The sequence below is a fragment of the Euprymna scolopes genome, chromosome 20, assembly GCF_053919585.1.
Source record: "Euprymna scolopes isolate OS-2025 chromosome 20, ASM5391958v1, whole genome shotgun sequence".
In the NCBI taxonomy this organism is placed as follows: Eukaryota; Metazoa; Mollusca; class Cephalopoda; order Sepiida; family Sepiolidae; genus Euprymna; species Euprymna scolopes.
Window position 1 is genome coordinate 11,575,772 of NC_136501.1, and position 23,338 is coordinate 11,599,109.

Genomic DNA, 23,338 nt, shown 5'->3' on the forward strand with positions numbered 1-23,338 from the left:
TATTAGCCAAATCATGCAGAGTGCACTGAAAATCAAACAATGGAATCAAGCCAAAAGATTCCAAGAAGTAATCTTTTTAAGATGAATATTGTGTGAAATAGGCTACGTTTAGATGAATTGCAATTCAAAATCAACCAATCAAAAGAACCAGGTTGAAATATCATAAAGTGAAACAAAATATCAAGTTGAAGAGACCAATAAGGATTTATCCAATCTGCTACCATAGTCACAGTGAACAGTCCATTAAGGCAACATTAGGAATACAGATGGTTAAGTAAAACAAAAACTAGTCAGCTTTATTTGATAGGCCAGATTGCGATCAATGAAGAAAGTCCATTTAATCAAGGTTATCGTTTATGTCAAATGAAATAGTGTCAACAAAAACTGAAAGCTCAACACAAAATGAAAACAACGACGAAAGAGTGAAGAATAATTTGCTTAACAAAGATAGGTTTAAAAGATCAACAAAGATATTAGATTTGAATTAAGGTTATTCAGATCAGAATTTTAACTTACCAGTGCGTGTGTGTGTGTGTGTGTACACATGCACAAAGAAAAAAAAAAAATCTAAATGTACCATTGAAAAGAAAAAAATGTTTTTCTTACATTTTCAATACAACAGATAAAAAAAAAAAAAACCTATAATAAGATCACTGGCAGAAATCGTATATTAAAAACCTTTCAACCAGAAAGAAAAGGAGTTTATAGTCAAATTAAAACAGTAAAACTGAATGAGAGGATGTCAATCTTAATAGAGTTAGACAAAAAATCCATTCAGGAGAGAGTAGTTAGTTTGTTGTTGGGTTTTACAAAAGGTCAACCAGCATACACCATTTTATGCGCTATCCAAGGAGTGACTCCATATCCACAATGCCTAAAGCACTTGCATTTGGGAAGGTGTAGTATGAAGGAGGAGAGATTAAAGGGCTGGGTAGTTAACCAGAAAACAAGTACAAAACATAAGAAAAGGAGTGAAATAGGAAGAATGTTTAAAAGTATTAATTTTTACAAAGCAAATGTGGATCATATAAGAGTTCTTTAATCAGAATAGATACATTTGGAGGATAGACAACTGTGAAATAAAACAAACAAGTGTCAGTGCAAGCTTTGTTATATATCACAGAAAAGTTTTTTTCAAGGGAGAAAAAATGAGCGAAACAACGAAATTACATTTAAATCTATTTTGAAAATTTAGAAAAATTGTAACTGTAACTGCAATTTAAATAAAGCTTTAAAAGGAAATAATTTCTACCAAAATGGTTTTAAACTTTTATATGGAGTTTTTCAAGTTCAGTTTTGAAATAATTTTATAAAAATCAGTAAAGGAAACTCCAAAAATATATTTTTTAAATAGTTTTTCTTGGATTGAGATATATAAATTTTAATGCAAAAGTGGATAAAGCTTTGATATGTGAAAAGTTAGAGTTAGAAATTTTTGTAGAATTGCATTTTTTTTTAAAACTAAAATTGAAGTTAGAAATTTTGGGGGTATGACCTATTTCTGGCTTTACCTACATGAATTAAGCAATTTAAACAAAAATAAAATCTTGATTTTTTTAATTAGCCTAGACAAAATGCCAGCCAGCTGTCCCCTCAAAAACCTGATATTCAAAAATCATGACTTTTGGTATGGTTTTTGTGTATCATTATTTTTGTCTGACTCAAGAGTGCTCTGGTCTGGTGAATTAACTCTTCACTCGATATGCTTAATATACACACAGATAAAAAAAAAAAATCTTGTTTGGCCCAACATGTAAACTTTTCTAGTTTCTCATACAAACAAAGTGATGCATTTTATTTATCTAAACGTTCATAGATTATTAATCGTGCCCCTCCCCAGTTCACTGATGAGTCCATTCAATACGCAATAAGATGTAGAAAGTATTTTATTACATGGATTATTGAAGTGTAAAACCATCATAAATACATTTCCATTCCACAGTAATTATAGAAATGTTTATAGTCATTCAATTGTTTTTTTTTTTTAGGTCAACTTATACATAGGTAATGTTTTTTGGAAATGTTAAAGAGCGACTCGGCACATTATCATAACATAGAAAATGCCATTTTGTTTATGCACTCGGTATATACTGGTAATCCTATTAATTAATCACACTCCTTCTGAACCCTACTGCAGTGTGTTTGCCAGCATATACGCGCATGTGCGATGTTTTAGTGGGAGGCTCAATAATAATTGGAATAGCTCTCACAATATTCACTCTCTAGACGTGGCTATAGGCCTAAGTTCGATATGATGTATTCAGTGATGATATGACGATTTGTTTTAGTAGGTTACGAAATGTAGTGTTTACAATATGTCCTTCTCCTCTAAGTTTAACAATAATGGCACTTAATGCATACGTTCACATTATTACAGCTTGTGGAATGTATGCGTTTACGTTATGGTACGTGAAATAAATTATGTCTAAAAACAGTAACTGCACCTGGAATCTACAGCATGTCATTGATAAGAATGTCTGATTAGCAACATTTGCGTTCATTGCATCTAAGTGTGCAGCGAGTCAGTGCTATATATGAAAATCAAATTGACCACACTTGCTTAAATGCACATATTACTTGTAGATGTTGAGAAACAATTTATAATATATGTCTTACAAAAAAAGGGAAATTATCTGTGCAAGAAAAAGCGATGAGACAGATCATTTAACTTGTCTAGAATCTAAAGTCAACTTATACACATGTAATACCTAAAATCACAATTTTTGGTCTTAAAGTGCACATCAACTTATACACAAGTATACATGGTCAGTTAATAGACAAGTTTACATATACATTTAAAGAAGCATATATTTTTTTTCAGAATAACCTATAGCTTATTTTTTTTTATTTCAGGTAATCTATATAAAAAGACAAAAGTTATCCACTTTTCATACTTTCCTCATCTAATGGAAGCTTATAACTTAGTGTACAGTGTTGAATAAAAACACACATATTAGGGACTAATTTGATGTCCATCATGGCATTGATCAATTTTTAATCTAAATACTGGACACAAACAATGTGGCAAAAGCAGTACACATAAAAAAAAAAACAGATAAATAAAAAAAATTTTCATTTTTTTTTTTTTTTTCTTAGCAAATATTGATTTTTAAAATTAACATTTGTAAATTTACTTTGCAGTTCAATTTGATTTAAAAAAAAAAAAAAGGGGGGGGGGCATAAGGAAAAAAAAGAAAGTAAATTTCTGTTGATACATTTTGAAAAATGAGAGGTAAATTATGTTTTCCATAAAGATTTTTTTTTTTCATATTAATTTCTAAAAACAATTTTTTTTATAAGGAATCTGTTTAAAAAAATAGAGGGAGGAAATTAGTGAATGTTTTTCTCTCCTTGTATTTCTTTTGGATAAAAAAAAAGAGGAGGGATACTGTCTTATAGTGTAGTCAAGAAAGGAATGATCATCTATATATTAATACAATAGCGTAGGTGTTATTTTCTGTGTCATGCTTACACCTGGGTCATTTAATTGTTATGTACTTCCATTTCTTGTTATAAATACTTTTACCAAGAATTCTTCATAAGTTTTGGTTTTGGTTTCAGTTATAACTGATGGCACTCCAGTAATCTAGTTTTTTTTATAAATAATTTTATCAAGAATTCTTCATAAGTTTTGGTTTTGATTATGACTGAAGGAACTCAAGTTATATATGTATACATATATTTAAAAAAATTTTTTTTTTTTTTTTAATTACATTTTCACCCCAAACAAGGCACATTGCCACTTTGGTGTAGGGGGCTACTATCAGAGCCAACAACTACTAGGGTACTACGTAGGGATTTGAGCAGCAAGATGTCGGTTCATGTTGCATTTGAACTTCTGCAAGTCAGTACAGTTGGGGAAGCAGGGACCTGGAATGGAATTCCAAAGTCTAGTGGTTCTGGGGAAGAAACTACTGGAGTAGAAAGATCTTTTACATCTAGGGATCTCTACAGTGTGGGGGTGGGATTTAGCAGTCTGTCGGGTTTGTCGAGGGTGTTCACGTTGTGGGGGCACAAGTGCTTGCAGTTCGCCAGAGCATTCACCATTAAAATACTTGAACAGGTAGAGGGATGCAACGTTTCGTCGATGGGACAAAGGCTGAAGCTTAGATGCCAGTTCAGGGTCTATCAGATTTGCGACTCTTTTGAACCTTGTCAAGGAGCGAAAGACTAGTAGCAGATGCACCAGCCCAAATATGACAGCAATACTCCATATATGGGCGAATGGTGGCCTTATAGAGGTACAGGATACTTTCGGGTGTTAGTAGTTTTCTAGCACGGTAGAGAGAGCCTACCTTCCTAGCAGCGGCCCTGGCAATGTTTTCAATGTAATTGTTCCAACTCATGTTTCCTGTGAACGTTAGACCAAGGAGTTTGAAAGATGTACTCTCAGATAAAGAGTCATTGGCCATTGCTATAGGTGGTAGAGAAGGTTTCTTGTAATTATTGAATGAAACTAGTTTAGTCTTGGCGGCATTGAATGTGACCATCCATTTTTGTCCCTATTCCACTACAGATTGGAGGTCATCCTCTAGTGTTTCTGCCATTTCTTTAGATATGTGTTCATTTTTTTCCTGTCGTGCCTGTTATAGAGTGTGGTGTCATTAGCATATATACCCAACTCAGAGGCAATTTTGTCAGGGAGGTCATTTATGAATATCAGGAACAGTAGAGGTCCAAGGATAGACCTCTGGGGCACTCCCGCATTTATATCATATTGTTTAGATGTACGACCGTCGATGACAACCTGGATTTTTCTCTTATCTAAGAAGGATTTAATTATGTTAAGTACTCTACCAGTGATACCGTATAATCTAATTTTACTGAGGAGACCCTCATGCCATACCCTGTCAAAAGCCTCCGCTTTGTCCAGTGAATGGTATATATGTTCAGAGATTACAGTTAGGATGTCTGCTGTGGAACGGGCTTGTCTAAATCCATATTGTTACATAACTTTTATTTCGGTTTCCATTCAAGCTAATGCACCCAAGTCATATGGATATTTTTTTTTATTTTTTAAATCATAACTTTATAAAAAAAAAAAAAAAAAAAAAAAAAAAAAAAAAAAAAAAAAAAAAAAAAAAAAAAAAAAGGATTAAACATTAACTCTATAATATATACGAAATCTGCAAGAATTAAAATATATTTAAGTGTACTTTACGACCGGGCTTTGCCAGGCATTTATGCTAGCTTGGACAAATACTTTTGCAATTTTAACAAAAAAAAAGCTACAATAATATCAGAGAGTCTCCATTTACACTGAACATCTACAGAATGCCAACATTAATATATTACATATGAAGGAGTCCCCTGTGGAATTTTCACAGGTCCCGCTAGTTTTATATTAAATTTATATAGTAAACTGAATCCTCATTCTCAAGTTAAATATTTTTCAAAATGTTTTGCAGGTATTTCTATGATGGTCATGTATAATCACAAAATTTTTTTTTTAAATTTAAAGTATTTACTGGTTAAAAAGAGCAATTTTTAATTATTTTTTATTACAATTACAAAAAAAAAAAAAAAAAAAAAAAAAAAAAAAATTTTATAATCTGATTAATGTGCAGAAAATTAAACTTTGAGAAAACCAGAATAGAGATGTCCTTCAACTGGAAATGACTATATAGATATATCGTTTTTATCATGTATCATTTCAAAATTAAATTTTCCAGAAATTCACAAGTTTTGAAAAATTTCAGAACTGAGAAAAGTATAAAGTGCAGGAAAAGTAGAGATAAATCTAACATAAATTTATCTTGTTGGATGTTTAAAGTTAGACTCAAATAGCAATCCATATAGTGACATTTGATTCAGACTAACCTATTTTTTCCTTCCACCATATTGGCATGAATATATTTTATTTTGGTTTAGTTTTTACTGAAAATCTTTATTCTGGCTTAGAAAACTTTTAGAGTGGAGATATTTTCCCTTACTCATCATAAATGTACATAAGTGGGAGCTTATACAATCTTAAAAAATAAAGTTTTAGCATTTTAACTATTTCTGCTATTAAATGATTTAATTCTTAAAATTAATTGTTTATCATAATACTAGGTAAATTGTTTTTCACTTTAACTTCCACATGGACTTAGAGAATATTTAAGGATATCAAAGGATCTAACAGGATCACCAAAACCGTCTTTGATTATTTCACTAAAAATTGTTTTCATTTTTTTTTTTTAAATGTTTATTCTTAAACATTAATAGGAAGTAATCATGTAACAAGTCATTTGCATTGATTTCTGCAAAAACAAACATTTAAAAACACTATTCTTTTTCATTCCAAATAAGGTGTATTACCCTTCGGATGTAACTGGCCACTATTTGAGATATCTAGCAGGGGAATGAGGGGGAGTTGAGAAATTATCATGTGCTGAGTTTTCTCCCTTGAATTTTATAAAAATTCATGCAACTTCAAGCATGTGTTTCTCGCTTCTACATTATTTACTCCTAATCAATTAACTTCAAATATTAAAGCAAACTTATAAAAAACTTATTTCAAAATAATTTCATTATGGAATTAAAATCACCAAAATTAATTTCAGTTTCTTTCATAAATAAGTAATTTCTTCTTTCACTCTCAGGCAATGTTGGAGAGATAGAACTATTTTGGAAGCTATATAGACATAAAAAGTAAAGTAAAATAAAACAACCCAGAAAGAGAGAGAAAAGAAAAAGATGGGAAGTAATGTTGTTCTCGTTAAGATAATGCATCACAAAAAACTCAATTACACCACGCCAAAAGTCTAAAGACGATTGCACACCAGCTAATATGAAAGAAACCGTTTGTAAAGAATGAAAGAGATCCTCCTCAACAAAATTTCAGAGTCAATTTTCTATTCTGTTATGGTAAAAGAATGCTACAAGTGATATTTTCCCCTGGAAGTGTCACAAAAGTACTGCATCTTAGGACATATCCAAATCTTATATAGCTAGTGAACGCATCAGGAGTTAGGTATTTTCTGGAGTGCTAGAATGATCCAACCATTTTTCCAGCAATTTTGGCAACAGACTGGATATACATCTTCCATTTTAGAGCTGGCATGAACGTCAGTTTGAGGAGTTTATCTAAAACAAGGGGCTTCGAGGAGAAAACGATTCATTTTGACTGCAGCAAAATGGGCCCAAGCTTTGGTGGTAAAAAGAAAGCTTGATTTTGGAGGTACTACAACTCACATGCCCCCACACCTCTGCAGCATGTGTTCCAGATCTGAAGAGAGAATCAGTAAGATCTTGATCACAAGTTCTCTTCAAAGTGCTTATAGACAGTGGTGTCATCTGCATAAATGTCAACACCCTCTTCCCTCCCTCTTGACCAGATTTTTCACCTAGTTATGTTCATTTCAACTTAGTCCACTCCCCTCTCTTATTGTTCTTTTACTTCTCCTTTATTTAAAAGGTGTGTGTGACTTGTGTGAATATGTTTACATGCAAGCCTTCCAAGTGAAATCGGATATGATAAAACCATTTATGATGGGATTGGAAATAGTATTGCATAGACTTTTTCATATTAATATTGTACCTAAATTTAAATTCTGGTATCGTGACGATTTAAGCAGCTTATATTCACTGCCAACAAACTTTCTAATTTTAGTATAATTAACTAGACAGATTTAATTGGAAAGCTCTTGTATTTTGATTAAATTATGAATACTTTTATTACTTATATCACAAGTTTTACTGGCCTTGAAAGTATAATTCATTATCCAGAGAAAGATTAGTTTGAGTTCTATTATCACCACCCATGTTCAGTAAAGGAGACGAAGAGGATGGGAGGCATCTATTCATATAAAGTTAATTAAACACGGTTTCAGATTTTTGTTTTGATGAAGACTAACGGTTTATATTATAACAACTACTGTTCTCATCTGAAATGTTATTCTTACATTTCAACTGATTTAACCGCCTTCTTCAGATGCGGCTTATCGAACTTTAGAATTTGCATAAAATTTCGATAAATTAAAAATTTTAAACCGTGAACTTCTCAGTTTAATTGAAAAGTGACTGAAATAATTCAAGTGTAAATGTTTAGGCGACACAAATCTAATAAACACACAAGAGCTGTGGAGTCTGGAATCCAAACACTCAACCACCCAAGAAATCTTGTACTAGTAATAATTTATATATACTACTAGCAGGTGACTCGGTGTTGCCCAGTTGTAAAAACATACGCTTAAATATGATATTTTAATTTATGCAAAGTTTATATTATTATAGAGACAATTCACTATTGATTATTATATTGTACCCCATATATAGTAGTGATTTCTAAAGTTAAAAGCAATAAAAACATGACTTGGGTGCCATCAGCTAGAATCAATACAGCTCTTTATCTTATTACCATCTGTATTATGTCCTTACACATAGAAAAAGTTATAAAACAACATTGTAAAAGCTATGAATGTGTGAGCCACCTGACATCTAACTAAGTTTCTGCCAGGGAACGACTATTATATGATGCAACACAATGGAGTGTGTAAATACTTCAACTGGACAGTCTGTAAAAACTGAATACTGAATTCAAATCCTAGAAACATATCCGAAAGAACAGTTGGAAATAAGTCATACACCATCCACTATGACTATGTAATCCCTACAGCTTTGTACATAAAAAACAAAGCTATTACACCTGATACAGTGATATGGGACAAGAAGCAACCTTAGAAGTTAGTGTCCCCAATAATGCTGGGTTAAACAGAGCTGAGAGAGAAAAGATAAAATACTAAGGTCTTATGTTTGATATAAAAAGAAATTGGAATCTTAGGAAGATTTATAATTCCAGTAATTATAGGAGCAACTGAACTCACAAAAAAAAGAATTTCAAAAATATACCTGGTGAACCAAGTGCAAGAGAGATTCAAACAATTACACTTAAAGAATCTTAAAATCCCTCGGTTGGAATATCTGATAACAAACTGACAAAAAATTCTTTTAAAATGTATTTGCATATTTACATACAAGAGCACTTTAAGTCAACTTACACCTGCTAAATTCCAATTAAAAAAAAAAAAATTTCACACCTTTAGGAACTATTTTTACCGTCTAAAGACCAAACCAAATTTATTCCACAAGTCCAAATCCCTATATATCAAGTTTAAAATCTGTAGACCAAAAATTGACAGGAATTTGGTAAAGACCATTCCTCAGACAGACACAGAGACACGGTCACTTTATATAATTGAATTTAAACTCTAAATTATAATTTACAACAAATTTATTATTTGACAAGGAATACAAGTTGAAAACTTTAAAATTTTCCTTATTCCATAGTGTTCAAAACAATGGCTCTTATCCTCAAAAGAAAGTATTTATAAAAATGATATTCAAAGGCAAGCTATAAATTTTGTTGGTTAACACAAATTGAAAAGTACAAATTATGTAAGTCATATTTGTATGAAAGTTGATAATAATGCAGAAATGTATAGGTTGAAAGGATATTTCAAGTCCAGGCTCGGTAAAGAAAAGTTGAAAGATGATTAGTCAGATGTATAGATGCACATGAAACAGTCCAATAGAAATTATAATAATTCAAGTGGTTAAAAGGTAAATTCCAAATGTGCCTCGGCTAATGGGAGCATACGGATTCTTCTCTCATGTCAGGAGGCCAATAATAGCTCTTTCACTTAGTATTTTTTCCAGTAGAAAAATCTATTGCAATTTTAGGATACCATCTTCACATTTGGAATTTACAGAAATGCAAAAACCTTTTTTTTTTTTCATTTTAACAAATAAAAGAAATATTACAGACACCCCCTCCCAATTCTAAAAAATTTTTTTTTTGCTAAATAGAACCACAAAAGCTAATCCGATTTCTTTGGAGTGAAGGCTGTTGAATAGCACCTTTAGTTAAAACATGATTATCTATTTTTACAATGTAGATCTGTTGTAAGCATTACTGTGTTCTAAGAGTTTCTAACAAAGAAAGCACATTGTAATGTGTAAGCAAGGTTTAAATATACGATATAAAATACAACCTACCATTGATAAGCCATTTAAGATAACATTCATTGAATTGATAAAAATATAAATTTCTATTTAACAATGAAGTATTCACTTTCCTGTTATACAAACAATTGTTAACATTTTTTTAATCATGAATCATAAAAGTTGAAACCATTCAACATTTAAGTTAATCTCAAATTGAAAAAAAATGTTTAATTCTTTCTGAATCAAGCTTTCTTTACATTAGCAAAACTTATTTGAGATACAAGATATTTTTAATAATCACTGATGTTCATAAATATTTTATTGGTTTTGCTAGAAAGATAATAGCTTAAATTATAAGCAAAAATAAATGATAAACTTTTTCTTTTTTAAGTTACATTTAAACGATTTTAAAGTCAAGGTTTAATTTTATGTCATTAAAATAAAGCTGCAGAAATGTCAGACAGTTTTTTAAATTTAAAATTCTATTTTCACAAAAAAAAAAAAGGACTCCAAATCTTAAAATCTAATTTATATGGAAATTTATTTCCAATATATTTTATCTGCTCTGTATGCTAACTAGTAGCAGTATAAAAATAAGCGATATTTGGTCAATTTGTAATTGTTGAGAATCTCTAAGGAAATGTTTCTCGCATTGCTTTTGAGATTGTATAAATTACAACCACCGAGTTCACTTTACTTACGAAAAATATTATCAATTATGCAAATAAAATTATTTTTATCAAACAGATTCAAATCTTGAGAATGCAAACAATTCTAATCTGGCTGAAATTTTGTAATAACCTTTGCTATGATAAGGTACAGCAAACTAAGTATTATGGTATTTGTTTCATGTGCAGTTAGGTATTAATAGTGATCAGTCACCACAATACCACATTTACTCAAAGTTTGGCACAAAGCACTCATTCTAAGTAAACAGGCTATAACTTTGACACATTTTTAACAAGCTAAAAAGTCTAGTACACACACATTAGTAATACACAGGTAGGCAAGATTAGATTTAATGCTCCTCAAGATAAATTTTTATTAAAATTATCCACATGAAGATATGGTACAACAGTTAAGGTCGTTAATCAGTTCCAAGCGAGACTTTTGGAGATTCAAGGTTAATTTTCCTACGGCAATAACCAACACAAAATTAACATTTTTATGTGATCATGGCTGATAGAATGAGAACAATCTACTCCTATGGATTGAATAAAGAGTTCAGTTTAAAATTGTATACAAATTCCAGAATGTTAAAAGATGCTTCTGAGGAAAGGTTACACCAACTAAAACATTGCTATATTCATAATCAAAACGAACATTGTTCAAATAATCCAAAATATCAATCTCCATCTAAAAATCTTGGAAATGCTGAGATGTATTGTTTTAAGAATGATTCTCTTTCTTTCCTACAGTAGGATGATGTGACATTAGCATCAGAAGAGCACTATGGCATGAAAAATGCTCGGGCACCTCTATTGGTGTTCTTCAGGCACCTTAAGTAATTAATAATAAACTAACCTCTTCTCAAAAGAAGGTAAAGCTGGAGAGAGTGATCTCCTAGAACTGCATAAGACCAGAAACATAACTCAGTTAAGAAACGAGCCATCTCAATGGCCTAGATCTTGTTGGCTTTGGTCTTGAGAGAAAACCCCTGATTAAGAAATGTTATCATTAAAAGCAAATTATACATATAAATGTAGAAAGCAACTTGTGAAATTTCCAGATATATATATATTAGAAATTATGAGTGAAAAAAGAATATTTCTTTGGTGGCAGTCAGAGTTTTTAAACTTTAATGAATCTGAATAGAGTATTTGTTCATACTCTACAGGCGGACTTTTAATTATGTTTATCAAAACTTCATTATTTTGAGTGGATTTCCTCATAAAAGTATTAACAGATTTGCTTGCAATACTTTCATTGCAAGATTTTACTCATTCACTACCAAGAATGACTACGGTTATATTAATAAAATTGTTAATGCAAAATCAACATATGGATATGTAAATTTTTTTATGCATTGTTCACATTTTTTTTAATATTTTTTTTACAGATATTTTTTTAAGTTTCCCAGATTTAGTTCAAATCCCAAAACCAGAAAAATAGACATTGATGTTTACTGTTTTGTTTGCAAGGTTGAAGAGAAAAGGTAACCTCATGAATAAGATTTCAATTTTAGTTCTTAAAGAGAGAGATTCGTTTCAAATGTGCCTCTGTCTTATAAAATAATCTACAGTGGATTTCATAGGCTGGGTTTTTCTGTTTATGTGGTGATAAAACTTCTCAAATGCACTTGTGGTGTTAGATTGTATAAAGGTGTTAACTTTAATCAAAATCAGACTTCCTTCTTTAATCAGATTTTTTTGATTACCAATTTTCAATACTTAATCAGACATTTCGATACAAAACCTATGGAAGAACGGGTGTAATTAAAAAAAAAAAATTGACCCAGCTATTTCCAAATCCATAGGGAACGAACTTACACACAAAGTTCCTTTTATATAATAAAGATAACATGAAATACATGCTAAAATAATTCTTAGTTCTTAAATTCTATCATGTTTAAAAAAAAAAAAAACAATGGTTTTAATTAGTTATAATCTATAATTAACTCAACAAGTCATTTATTTCTCTTTTAGCTATCTATCTTTCTCACTCTCTGTCACTTGATTCAACCACTCTTTAATATTTCTTAAATGTAGAAAAAGTGATTCTCTCCATGCAACTTAAAAAGTGTGTTCATAGACATACACGTCAATTAGATAAGGATAACACAGAAGAAAAGAGATTTATTAATTTTGATTATGCAAAAAGAAATTCTTAGATCTGTAGACAGCGTGTGATAAAGCATATGTCATACTGGTGGATACAGAAATTGCAGTGCTCATGCACGCCTGGATCAAAAGCAAGGTTGGTACTCATTTACATAAGCATGGGCCTCGAGGAGTGGGGGCATAAAACTGAATTTCTGAGTGTAGACAGTTTCTAAGTAAGGCAGATCTCTGTGTGTCATTTGTTTCCATGTCAACTGCCATTGTAGAAGTGGATGAAGCAAAAACAAAACAGAAAAATACAACACAAGCTATTTCAGCGTTATAGCTGAGGAAAGGTTTAACCTAAAACTCCTACTGGAATATAATGGAGCAATTGTAGACTGGGTGGAAAGAGTGAATCTAATTTGTAAACTCTCAGGGATTGAGAGGATCGAGCAAGTATTCCCCTTGCGACTAGCTAGAAAAGCCTTTCATGTATATCAGCAACTGTCAGATGCAGATAAGACCAATGTGATACAGGTAAAAGATGTGCAGGGTTCTTGTACTTGACCCATGTCAGACGTACAAGCAGTTTTTGCGATGCACCTTATGTAGCATTGACAAAACTCCAGTTTGATCAAAGGAGTTCCCAGCGTGCCACTGAAGTATACATTGTTGCAATATTGTTGGTATAGCGATGACCGTATGATTACAATAAATTGGAAAGTTCTATTTATAAACAGAGGTGATAAGAACTGACCAATCAGATGGAACCAAGCCCTGCTACCAACCAATCAGAAACCGGAATCATAAATACACTGAATCTCTTAAGAATTTCTGCATCTAACCTTTTGTCTTCACACAGAAAGGAGCTTTTCTCTTTGTTTCAGGAATTTTTTGGGTTAGCTGCCTACCAGAAACTATTCTTCATTTTAGTCTGCTTTTACAAGTCAAAGGTTTTTTGGATTGATGCTGCCATTTTGTTAGGAAAAAACATTTCTAAAACCAAGATGACTTACAACTAGTGGCTGAACTCCCTACCCATACGCAGAAGTTGTGTGCATCTGCCAACATTAACCACATCCAGATGGAAAGCTTACTCAGCCGAGCAAGAACCGTCATGAACAACAAAAGGGTTGCTGCCACCATCAACTAATCAGTCACGTAAAAAGTATCCAAACCCAGAGTTCACTGCATTGTTTTAATTGCTCCGAACCCAATCATCAGGCTAAGCACTGCCAGTTTGAATGACCAAGGCAGTGCTGTAAGCCAACCAACACCATCTGACGAAGCAGATAAGATTTCAGATGACACTGAATATATCACACTGCCTGGCAACAGACAACACAAAATAGAGAAACCTCAAACCACTCGTGTCAAAGCACACACAGGAGATTACCAGTGTGACCTTGCCAATGCTGTGATCAGGGACCATGGAGGGGTTCAGACAATGCGTAACCAGACAAATGTCATGACAGCATATACAGAAATGGTACTGCACGTGCACAATTGGACCAAAAGCGAGACCCATACTCATTTGCATAAATATGAGCTTTGGAATTTCTGAATGTAAATAGTTTTACTTTACATTAAATAAAAACACTAAAAATTTATCCAGTTTGATAGAAAAATAACTTATCTTGCCTTTGATAACATTTATTTGTTATACATTTGTTTTTTGACAACTTTTTCGAATCTATGTATATAGTAAAACAAACCCGTCATGTAAATTATTTACAGTTAAAATGCTATAAAAGACAAATTATTTATTTTATATTTTAATCATTTTAACTCAAAAGGTACCGCTGGGTGGGTGGGGGGGTTTAGGGTTAGGTTAGGCGTAGTTATTTAGAAAAGTGCGGATGGATGAACGGATATGGGTGAATTTACAGGTCCACCCTCCTTTTGTTCGGGGACCAATAAAATAAAACTGGTATATCTTTAGTTTGTTGGTCTGTTACAAGTCAAAAATTAAAATAATGAGGTTTCAATTTTCTTCACTGTTAGTTACCTAGGACTTTGTTCTGAGTTTTATTTCTTAGCAATTTTTTAACAAAATATGTGCCATAAGTTATACCTCAGAATTCAGATGTATGGTTAATTTACTTTTTGTAATAAAAAGTAATAAATCATACATGCCATCAAAATATCGGAAATTTTAAGTTTATAGAAGTACTAGCAGGCCGCCAGGTGTTACCTGGTCATAAAATATGGTTAAATATATTTTAATACATACAAATTTTGTATTTATTATTATTATAGACCAAATTCTATTGATTATTATATTGTACCCAATATATATAACGATTTCAAAAGTTATAAAAAAAAAAAAAAAAAAAAGGACTTTGGTGCCATCAGCTGGAATCAAAACCAAAACATTCAGCACTCCAGCCAGTCATTATTTAGCACTTCAGTGTTCACTGTTATCAGCTGAGCTATGGCCAGATTGATAAAAAAAAAAGCTAAAAACTAAGCGACTTCAAATAAAAAATAAGTATGTACGCATGCTTAGAAGATAGTCGATTTACTCTTGCCAAGGTCAACTGTTTTTTTATCCTGATTTTGACCCTTTAGCATCTATTTTTATAAACTAAAAATCAAATCAAAGTGTTCCCGAGGTCTAAATACTCTATATATCAAGTTTCAAATCTGTAAACCAAATATTCAGACAGAAGTTTGGTAGAGATGTTTCGCACAAAGACAAGATCATATATATTACATGCATAAAAACATGTTTGTGTGCTAGAACTTTTTCATCCTAAATTTTACACAATTATGCACAATCTGGAAAATATGTATAAAAAGAATTAAGTGTAATAGTCAAATAAAATCATTCATCTAATAAGAAACCATAAAATGAATAAATAATTAATGTTCATTTTTCAAAGAAATATGCAAATTAATTAACCTTCATGTAACCACCCATGGCATATTAAGTTCATTTTAGTAATTTTTAAATAGAAAAAGTAGGCTTTTAATATTAAAATCAGAGCTAAAAAAAACAAAACAAAAAAAACTCCACTTTATAGGTATATAGATAAAAAAAAATTATGTGAGGGCTTAAATATGAGTATTGTATCAAGGCCAGAACAATAATCGATTTATAGTTTTTATTAAACTTTTTTTCAACAAAAATTTTGAGTTGAGGTAATAATGAGCTCATTAAAATTAATTCAAGATATTTTTTATCATTTATTCTACTTATATTCTTGATTACTTTTAAATTCTTTAAAAATCGTAGCAAAATAAAAACTAACAAATTTCAAAGAAATCACATTTGTCAAATGCAGAAATATTTAATCTTATTAATCTCACTGTAAACTGATATAGCTCACATGTTCATCCTTTCCAACATGAATTACCCCCACCCACCCCCTTCCCCACGATGTCAAACTTTTTATGCCTTTCTGTCTGAAGATATTTGCTCTAACTGAACATCGTCTTCACATTGTTGTTGCTATGGAAATTAAACTAAAATGCATCATGCAGCCACACAAATTGACATCAGGTTTGCCAGAAGTATTGATACCGTGATATCTATCACATTGCTTTAAAATGATCGAATGTTATGTTTAATAGTCTCTTGTATGTCAGAATTCTGTATGCTCTTAAGGGCTGAGTGTGACAATTTTATGTCTAACAATAATTGTTACACACACATACACAATTATTATCAAGGCATGTAGAAGGCCCTGTCGAATACAGATTATTAAAAAGAAAGTTACTTTTGGCAGTAAAAATTTAATAATGAAAATAAATGAATATTACACAGAAAATTTGAGATGATTTTATAATTTTTTGAATTCTTTTATTTCAAAACCATTTGAAATGTTTAATACTGCTGAAGTGCAACAAAGTCATTTCTGTGTATTATTGATGCTTTTGAGAGCTGGAAATCCTGTCATTTGAAAGGAATTTGAGAGCATCTAAAAGGTTAAATAGAAAATTATTTCTGGTTTTAAAGTGATACATAAAGCCGATGGACTTATTTGCTTTCAAGCAAAACAAATCAAAAAGGTATGAAATGCTAAGGAAATCACCTTTCTCTATTATAGAACTCTTCTTCAACACACACAAAACATTCTGCGTAAAACAATCATATCAGGAATAATAGTTTGTATCAAAAAGACTAAAAAAAACTCCTCTATAATATTGAAAAAAAAAAAAAAAAAAAAAAAAAAAAAGACACTTCAATTCATTCCTGTCTGATATAATTCAGATATAAATGTGACAGATGAAATGATCATGCCCAAAACTGTCTATGTAAGTATGCTAGATCCAGTTGCCATGGCAAAATCAAATCTGTTGAACTGCTACTCTATTACAACGCAAGATGACAAACGAACACATCTAGGACCCAGTTGTCCTAGCAACGTTGGATCTGTCGAATACCTACTATTTCACACAGTAAAGTGATGGATGAACATATGCATGCAACGCAAATCATAGCCATTACAATGATTTTAAGAATCAGTATTAGGAATACCAATTATAGATTTAAATAAATGAAAGTTTTAATCGTATATGTGAAAATTTAGGCAAAAACTAATATCAACTATATTCATATTTGAGAAAAAGCAAATTTGTTTAGGACAAAACAAATAGTGGGTAAATGTAAATCCTATAATTTTTTATTCTTGTAAAATGCAAAAGATTTTCTTCATTATCCAATCAAAATGAGTCTTAATAAAAAAAACAAATGCAGATAGGAGCATCTCATACCATTGCAAGATTGAAATAGAAACTAATGATGCTAAAAAGTATCTTATAAAAATGTCTTCTCAGTGTATGTGAATTACAGTAGATTTGAGTGTACATGCTATTATGACTTCAAGGGGGGGGAATCACCGTTTCTTAGAACTTTTTTATATACTCCCTGGATTGTAATATCTCCGATTCACAAAACGAAGCCGTGTGTATCTTTAATTTGAGCGATTTTTACACACTATTTTTGCAATTTTTTTTTTTTTTTTAAACTCCACGTGATTGTTTGGCTTTTCAGTATAAAAACGAAACTGAATACATAGCAAACGCTTGTCCATGGCACTCTTGGCAGGTACGTCCAGAAAAACAATCAACCGGCCAACACCGGGCACCCACGCTAGTGGGTAACTAAAATAATAAAATATATAATCGAGTAGGATTAAAGATATTAAAAAAAAAAATAAATAAATTTGAACAAAACTGAATTTATAGTTTCTGTAAAAATTGTATGAGTAATCGATTTAAAATAGCAGCTGAATCAGATTCTTATATAGTTTTGGTAAGAAAGTTATACCCACCAAAGTTACAGGGGAAAATCCCACTATTTAATATATAAATAGGAAAGAATACTCCACCCAGGACGGGTAAAATTAATTCCAAAACAGTTTTGCACTTTGAGAGTAAAATTAAGATATGATTTGAAAATTTACATCAAGAATCTTAATTTCAAATTTTATCAAAATTCTTAATTTTGATCCTAAAAATTAAGAAAACTATAAGGGGTTTTAAGAAATTGAAATTCAGGAAATCTTGCTTAATTGGTGTCTAATGAATAGGGATCAAATTTCATGCAAATCAGAAATATTTGAATTTTCATATTATGCCCTCTAAAAATCCTTTAAAATACTTGGGAGAAAAAAATTGGGAAAATATTAATTCCTAATACTTATTGTTAAAATTTCACAAAAAACTGGAAGTATTTGAATTTTCACACGATGCTTCAACCCCATTTTTACCCTCTTTACATAAACTAAATATAGTCCATGTTTGGTCCCCTTATGCATTACAAAATTTATAATAAGTTACTTAGTGAATCTTCTCTATACAAATCTATAAACATATACATAGTTAACTTTATATAAAGAGATATACATAAATTCCAAGTTTTTGAAAATAGAAAAAAATATGTGAATTCTTGTCACATTTTGATGTTAGACCAAAGTTAAGTTTTGAAAAATTTTATACAAATTTTAAATCTATATTCATCTTCACAAATAAGGGGATAAAATAAAAATAAAACTGTTAATCATGACATTTTTTTTCAACTAAGAATTACTAATTAAAACAATATATTGCTTTATTACAAAAACACTTTTTTTTTTTTCAAGAATTAAAAAAAAAATGTAGAAAAACCAAAATATTTTTTACCTTATTATTGCTTCCGATTCCCATGGCATTTTGGGCAAATCTTTCCTTAGCTTTCAGCGCTTTAGCTCGTTCATTTCGTAATCGTTCATCATCCTTCAAAAGAGATACTAGCTGTTTGGCTTTTTCCCGTACATTCATACCTTGGTCTTTATTATCTTCAGTATATTGGAAGTCCTTTAATGTTTGAATTGCATAAATATTTTCTTTACATTGTTGTGCCACTTTTTCACTCCCCGTTTTAATTATATAATCCAAAAGTACTAGCGATTTGTAGACGTGTCTCCAATTTTTACCATGATCGTTTAGTCTTTTCCAAATCATTTGCATGATTTCTGTAAAGGCAACAACATTGTAAGTAAGATCTGCAATTTCAGACATCAGGGTACTTGAAGGTCCCCATGGATCATTAGAAGTTGCTTCTCGAACTTTAATCTGAGCATCAGAGTAATTCCAAACAACATTTTTAATTGTTCGTCGAATTGTTGGCATTTTTACGACTTTTGTTGCAGCCACAAATCCACCGTTAAAAAAAATTAAAAAAAAAAAAAAAAAAAAAAATTGGGTTCACAAATACCCTTAAAATTTCATAGTTTTTTTAGACCTAGATTAAAAAAAAATAAAAAATAAAAACTTTAATAAGGCTGACAGAAACAAGGAAATTAACAATGTAAAAAAACAAAAAAAAAAAAACAAACAAAAAAAAAAAAAACAAAAGAAAAGAAAAAGCGAACAGAAAAAGGTTTGGATAAAATTAAATGAGGAAAACGTTTTAAATTATTTAAAAAAGATAAAATTAAATCATAGTGGGCATGTAGTTGATTTAATTTGACACGGAGATTAAGGTTAAAATGAAAAATAGTTTTTATAAGGATAAAACTGGGGAGGAGGTACCAAAGAAGGGTAAAGAGAGAGAAGCAAGTTAGAGAGGAGGAAAGAGACTTCACTTTATTAAATAGAAGAAAGCATAACATCCTAGCTGCATCTAATTTGTATTGGTCAACTAATTTCATGATGGTCATTTTATTCTAGTCTTATCCATCTAAAGTTAAATATCTATATCTATAATATACAGCTGAACGTCTGTGTGTGTGTGTGTGTGCGTGTCTGGTCATGAATAGGCTCCTATATGGTTGACTATCATAGAGGATTCATTAAAATTGTGGGGTCTGCGTACGAGCCTGGTCCACAAAGTATGGAAATAAAAAATTTAAAAAGGTTTACAAGTGTTTTTGATATAGATGTACATAATACTTTGATAAGTATGTTTTAACTTCATTAGGGATGGTATAATAAAATTGTGGGGTCTGCGTTCACGCCTGGCCTCTATAGAATGGAAATAGCCACAAACTTTAATAAAGACTTTTCATATCTATCTGCGTAAGTATACTTTGGTAATTATGTTTCAGTTTGAAGAAATATGATATAATAAAATTATGGGGTGTTCGTTTGCGCCTGACCTCTATAGAATGGAAATATATCACAAAGTTTAACAAGGTTTTTAATATAGATCCACAGAATATTGTGATAAGTGTTTCAGTGTGAACAGGTATGGTATAATAAATTATGGGGTTTATCTATTTCATTTTTACTTTCATCATATTTTGCTTTGGTTTTGATACCCCCAAATTCGAAGCTATCTCTTTACAACCCTTCCTTTTCATAACCTATCATGCTTTCATAAAGGAGAGTCCATTTTTTGTAGGCTATTTTTGAACCCAGTCAACGACAGGTACTTTTGCTAGTATGTATATATACATACAGGATTCACTAACTAATTAACTGATCATTATGAATTTTGAAAAAACTGCTAGGCATAAGGGTAGTTTTATATGGGCCATATTTAGTTTAATCTTGTTTAATACAAGTGGTGGAAGGGTGTTAAAATTTTGATATCTTCGATTTTTGTGAAATTTTAACAACAGGTACTAGACATCAGTAAATACTCCCCCAGTTTCAATTTCTTTAAAGTTTTTTTTTTTTTTTTTTTTTTTTTTTTTTTTTTACAGGGCATAATATAGGAACCACTACCCAGTTAAAAATTCAAACATTTTAAATTTGATCCATAGTTATTAGACAATGATGAATCATTATTTCTTGAATATAAATTGCTTAAGATTACTTAAGTCTTAAATTTTAAACAATTTTTAAAATACAATCATCCAACAGTGAAACCAGAAAAAGGATTCTAGACATATTCTGATTTTAATTTTCCAGAGGATATAAAAATGGTGCCATTCCAGATATTAATTTTACCCATTCTGGAGTGATTGTTTTAGTCTATAAAATCATTGGATATCCATAGCTTTCAAAGCTTTTAATGCATGAGGATTTGATAAGAATTTTCAATTAACAAAAGATTTAAATAACTTTTTTTTTACAAATAAACTCAAGGACATTTTGAGCAGGACTTAATTTTGTAATTATTTTTTTTAATTAGGATTTGAAAAAATTTCATTTTATATTATTGCATTTTTTTTTATTTCAATAAACATTGAATAGTAAATAAAGATAAAAATTCAATGTGCAACAATCAAAGTTATGCTGAAAATTTGCTTTATATGCTGTAAAGCACGCAATCTTCTAAATTAAAAAAATATAAAAGCAACATAAAATTCATAAAGTTACCCTTCACATGACTCAACATTATAAACACTAAACATTAGTTATTCCAAAAATACAAAATATACAAGAAAATATATATAAAGGCCTCCTTTCAGTCTTGAGACAATAGTCTCTGTAAGCATATCTGCATGGAAAATATGATAAAACAAACATTGCACAATTTCAACTGCACCTCCCCAGATTCAAAAGGTATGGAAGTCCATGATGACTGGGATAAGCAGAGAACATTAGCTTTTTTTTTTTTTTTTTTTTTTTTTTAGAGTTTTCCTTCTCCTAGACTAATTGCACAACCAAAGCTTGAGAGTCTATTTAACACATAGTTGGAGTGAAGATATATGTATCATAGCTCTCTCAAGGGTATTAATCAAAGTGACGCATTAATACACACAAAGACTTAAATAATGGAAAGAAAATCTCTAATTTGAAAGTATCTTATTTTCTGACTCACTACGTTCATCTCAAAGATATAATACATTTTGTATGCAGCATGAAAGATATCCTAAATCTAATGATGCATGCATCTGAAAACAAAGAGTATTTAATGAGAAGAGGTGGCTTAAGTACTGAGTCAGCTCTTAATGACTTAACAACAGAGCAGCTGCTGGCCCTTTTCAAGCTGACCTTTTGCTTTTAGACTGACACTTAAACACTTAGGAAGTATTCTATAATGAGCAACAGACTTTTTTCTAACCAATGGACTGGCATCTCTATAAACATTGTATATAAAGACTTATGTCAATTGCTACATTTAATAGTCATGAAAGAATAGTCTTGTGTGTGTGTGTTTTTTTTACAGCATTTTTAAAATATGTGATGATATTATCTACGAGCAAAAGTGTGCCCAAAGGAAGTATACTTTTGATAGCTTGAGAGGATAATATTGCGAACTAACGTATACTACACTGACTACCAAAGGCGGTAATAGCTGAGAAAACGATATGAGGAGGGAATAGTAAACTACCCCCCACTTTCACATACAGAAAAAGAGGGGTAATACTTGGGAGGATACCCCTCCACCCAAGAGAAGGCAATGTCTGCGAGCATGGTTTCAGGACAACAAAAAAAAAAGCAGATATTACACTATTCTCTAAGTCCAAAGACATAATAATTGGGAGGATTAACTCCACCCCATGAAAATGATAACCCTGGGAAGGATCATCCTATGACAACAGAACAGATACTACACTACCCATTTCCATTAAAAGTTGTTTTCTTTTTGCATTCGTTTGAAAATGCCTAGTCATAAGACATTGTTTTTATGATTCTGTGGCTTTTAGGGTAAAAATGTACCTGTTCTCAGCATCCCAACGACAGACCTTTTACTATCAGTAAGTTTATTATATGTAAGAATAAAAAATGCAAATTAAAAAAATATATTACAGAATATTAATAAAAATAAATAAAATTCTAAATAAAACGATCCAAAGCTAATTGCAGATTACATATACATTATTTTAAATTTACATGCATCAAAATTAAATAAGCCTAATATCCTGTTTTGATGGTAATAGAGTTAGGATAAGTGGGGAAAAACTTTAACATTTTAGATTATTCATACTTTGTCATGGAGATTTCATTATATCTCATGACAATTTACTAAATATACAGATAATTTATGAAAACCACTTTAAACATTTCTTATTGTTTAGATCTCATGACAATTTAATATGCAGATTATGTATGAAAATCATTTTAGATTTGTTTAGATTTAGGGACAACTTAATATGCAGATAATATATAACAATTTACTAAGGATAGCAATCTAATGACAACTTTATAGAAGTTTTAGATAAAATATGAAAACAGTTTTAGATATTTTTTTCGTTTAGATCTTATGACAATAACGATACAAATTTTGTATGCGAAGTGTTTATGCGTTCAAATTTCCTAATTGTTTA

At 30.8% G+C, this 23,338-nt stretch overlaps 1 protein-coding gene across 12 annotated transcripts in view; it reads right to left on the reverse strand.

The window, feature by feature from the left end:
• LOC145241322 (epsin-2-like) overlaps positions 1 to 23,338 on the reverse strand; it is a 138,132-nt gene that overhangs the window by 76,145 nt on the left and 38,649 nt on the right. For all 12 annotated transcript variants that reach the window (XM_080104152.1, XM_080104146.1, XM_080104148.1 and 9 more), the window contains exon 3: positions 18,819 to 19,419. In XM_080104152.1, coding sequence (XP_079960278.1) covers positions 18,819 to 19,307 — 489 coding nt within the window. In that variant the 5' untranslated portion in view covers positions 19,308 to 19,419. The remainder of the gene's footprint in view (positions 1 to 18,818; positions 19,420 to 23,338) is intronic.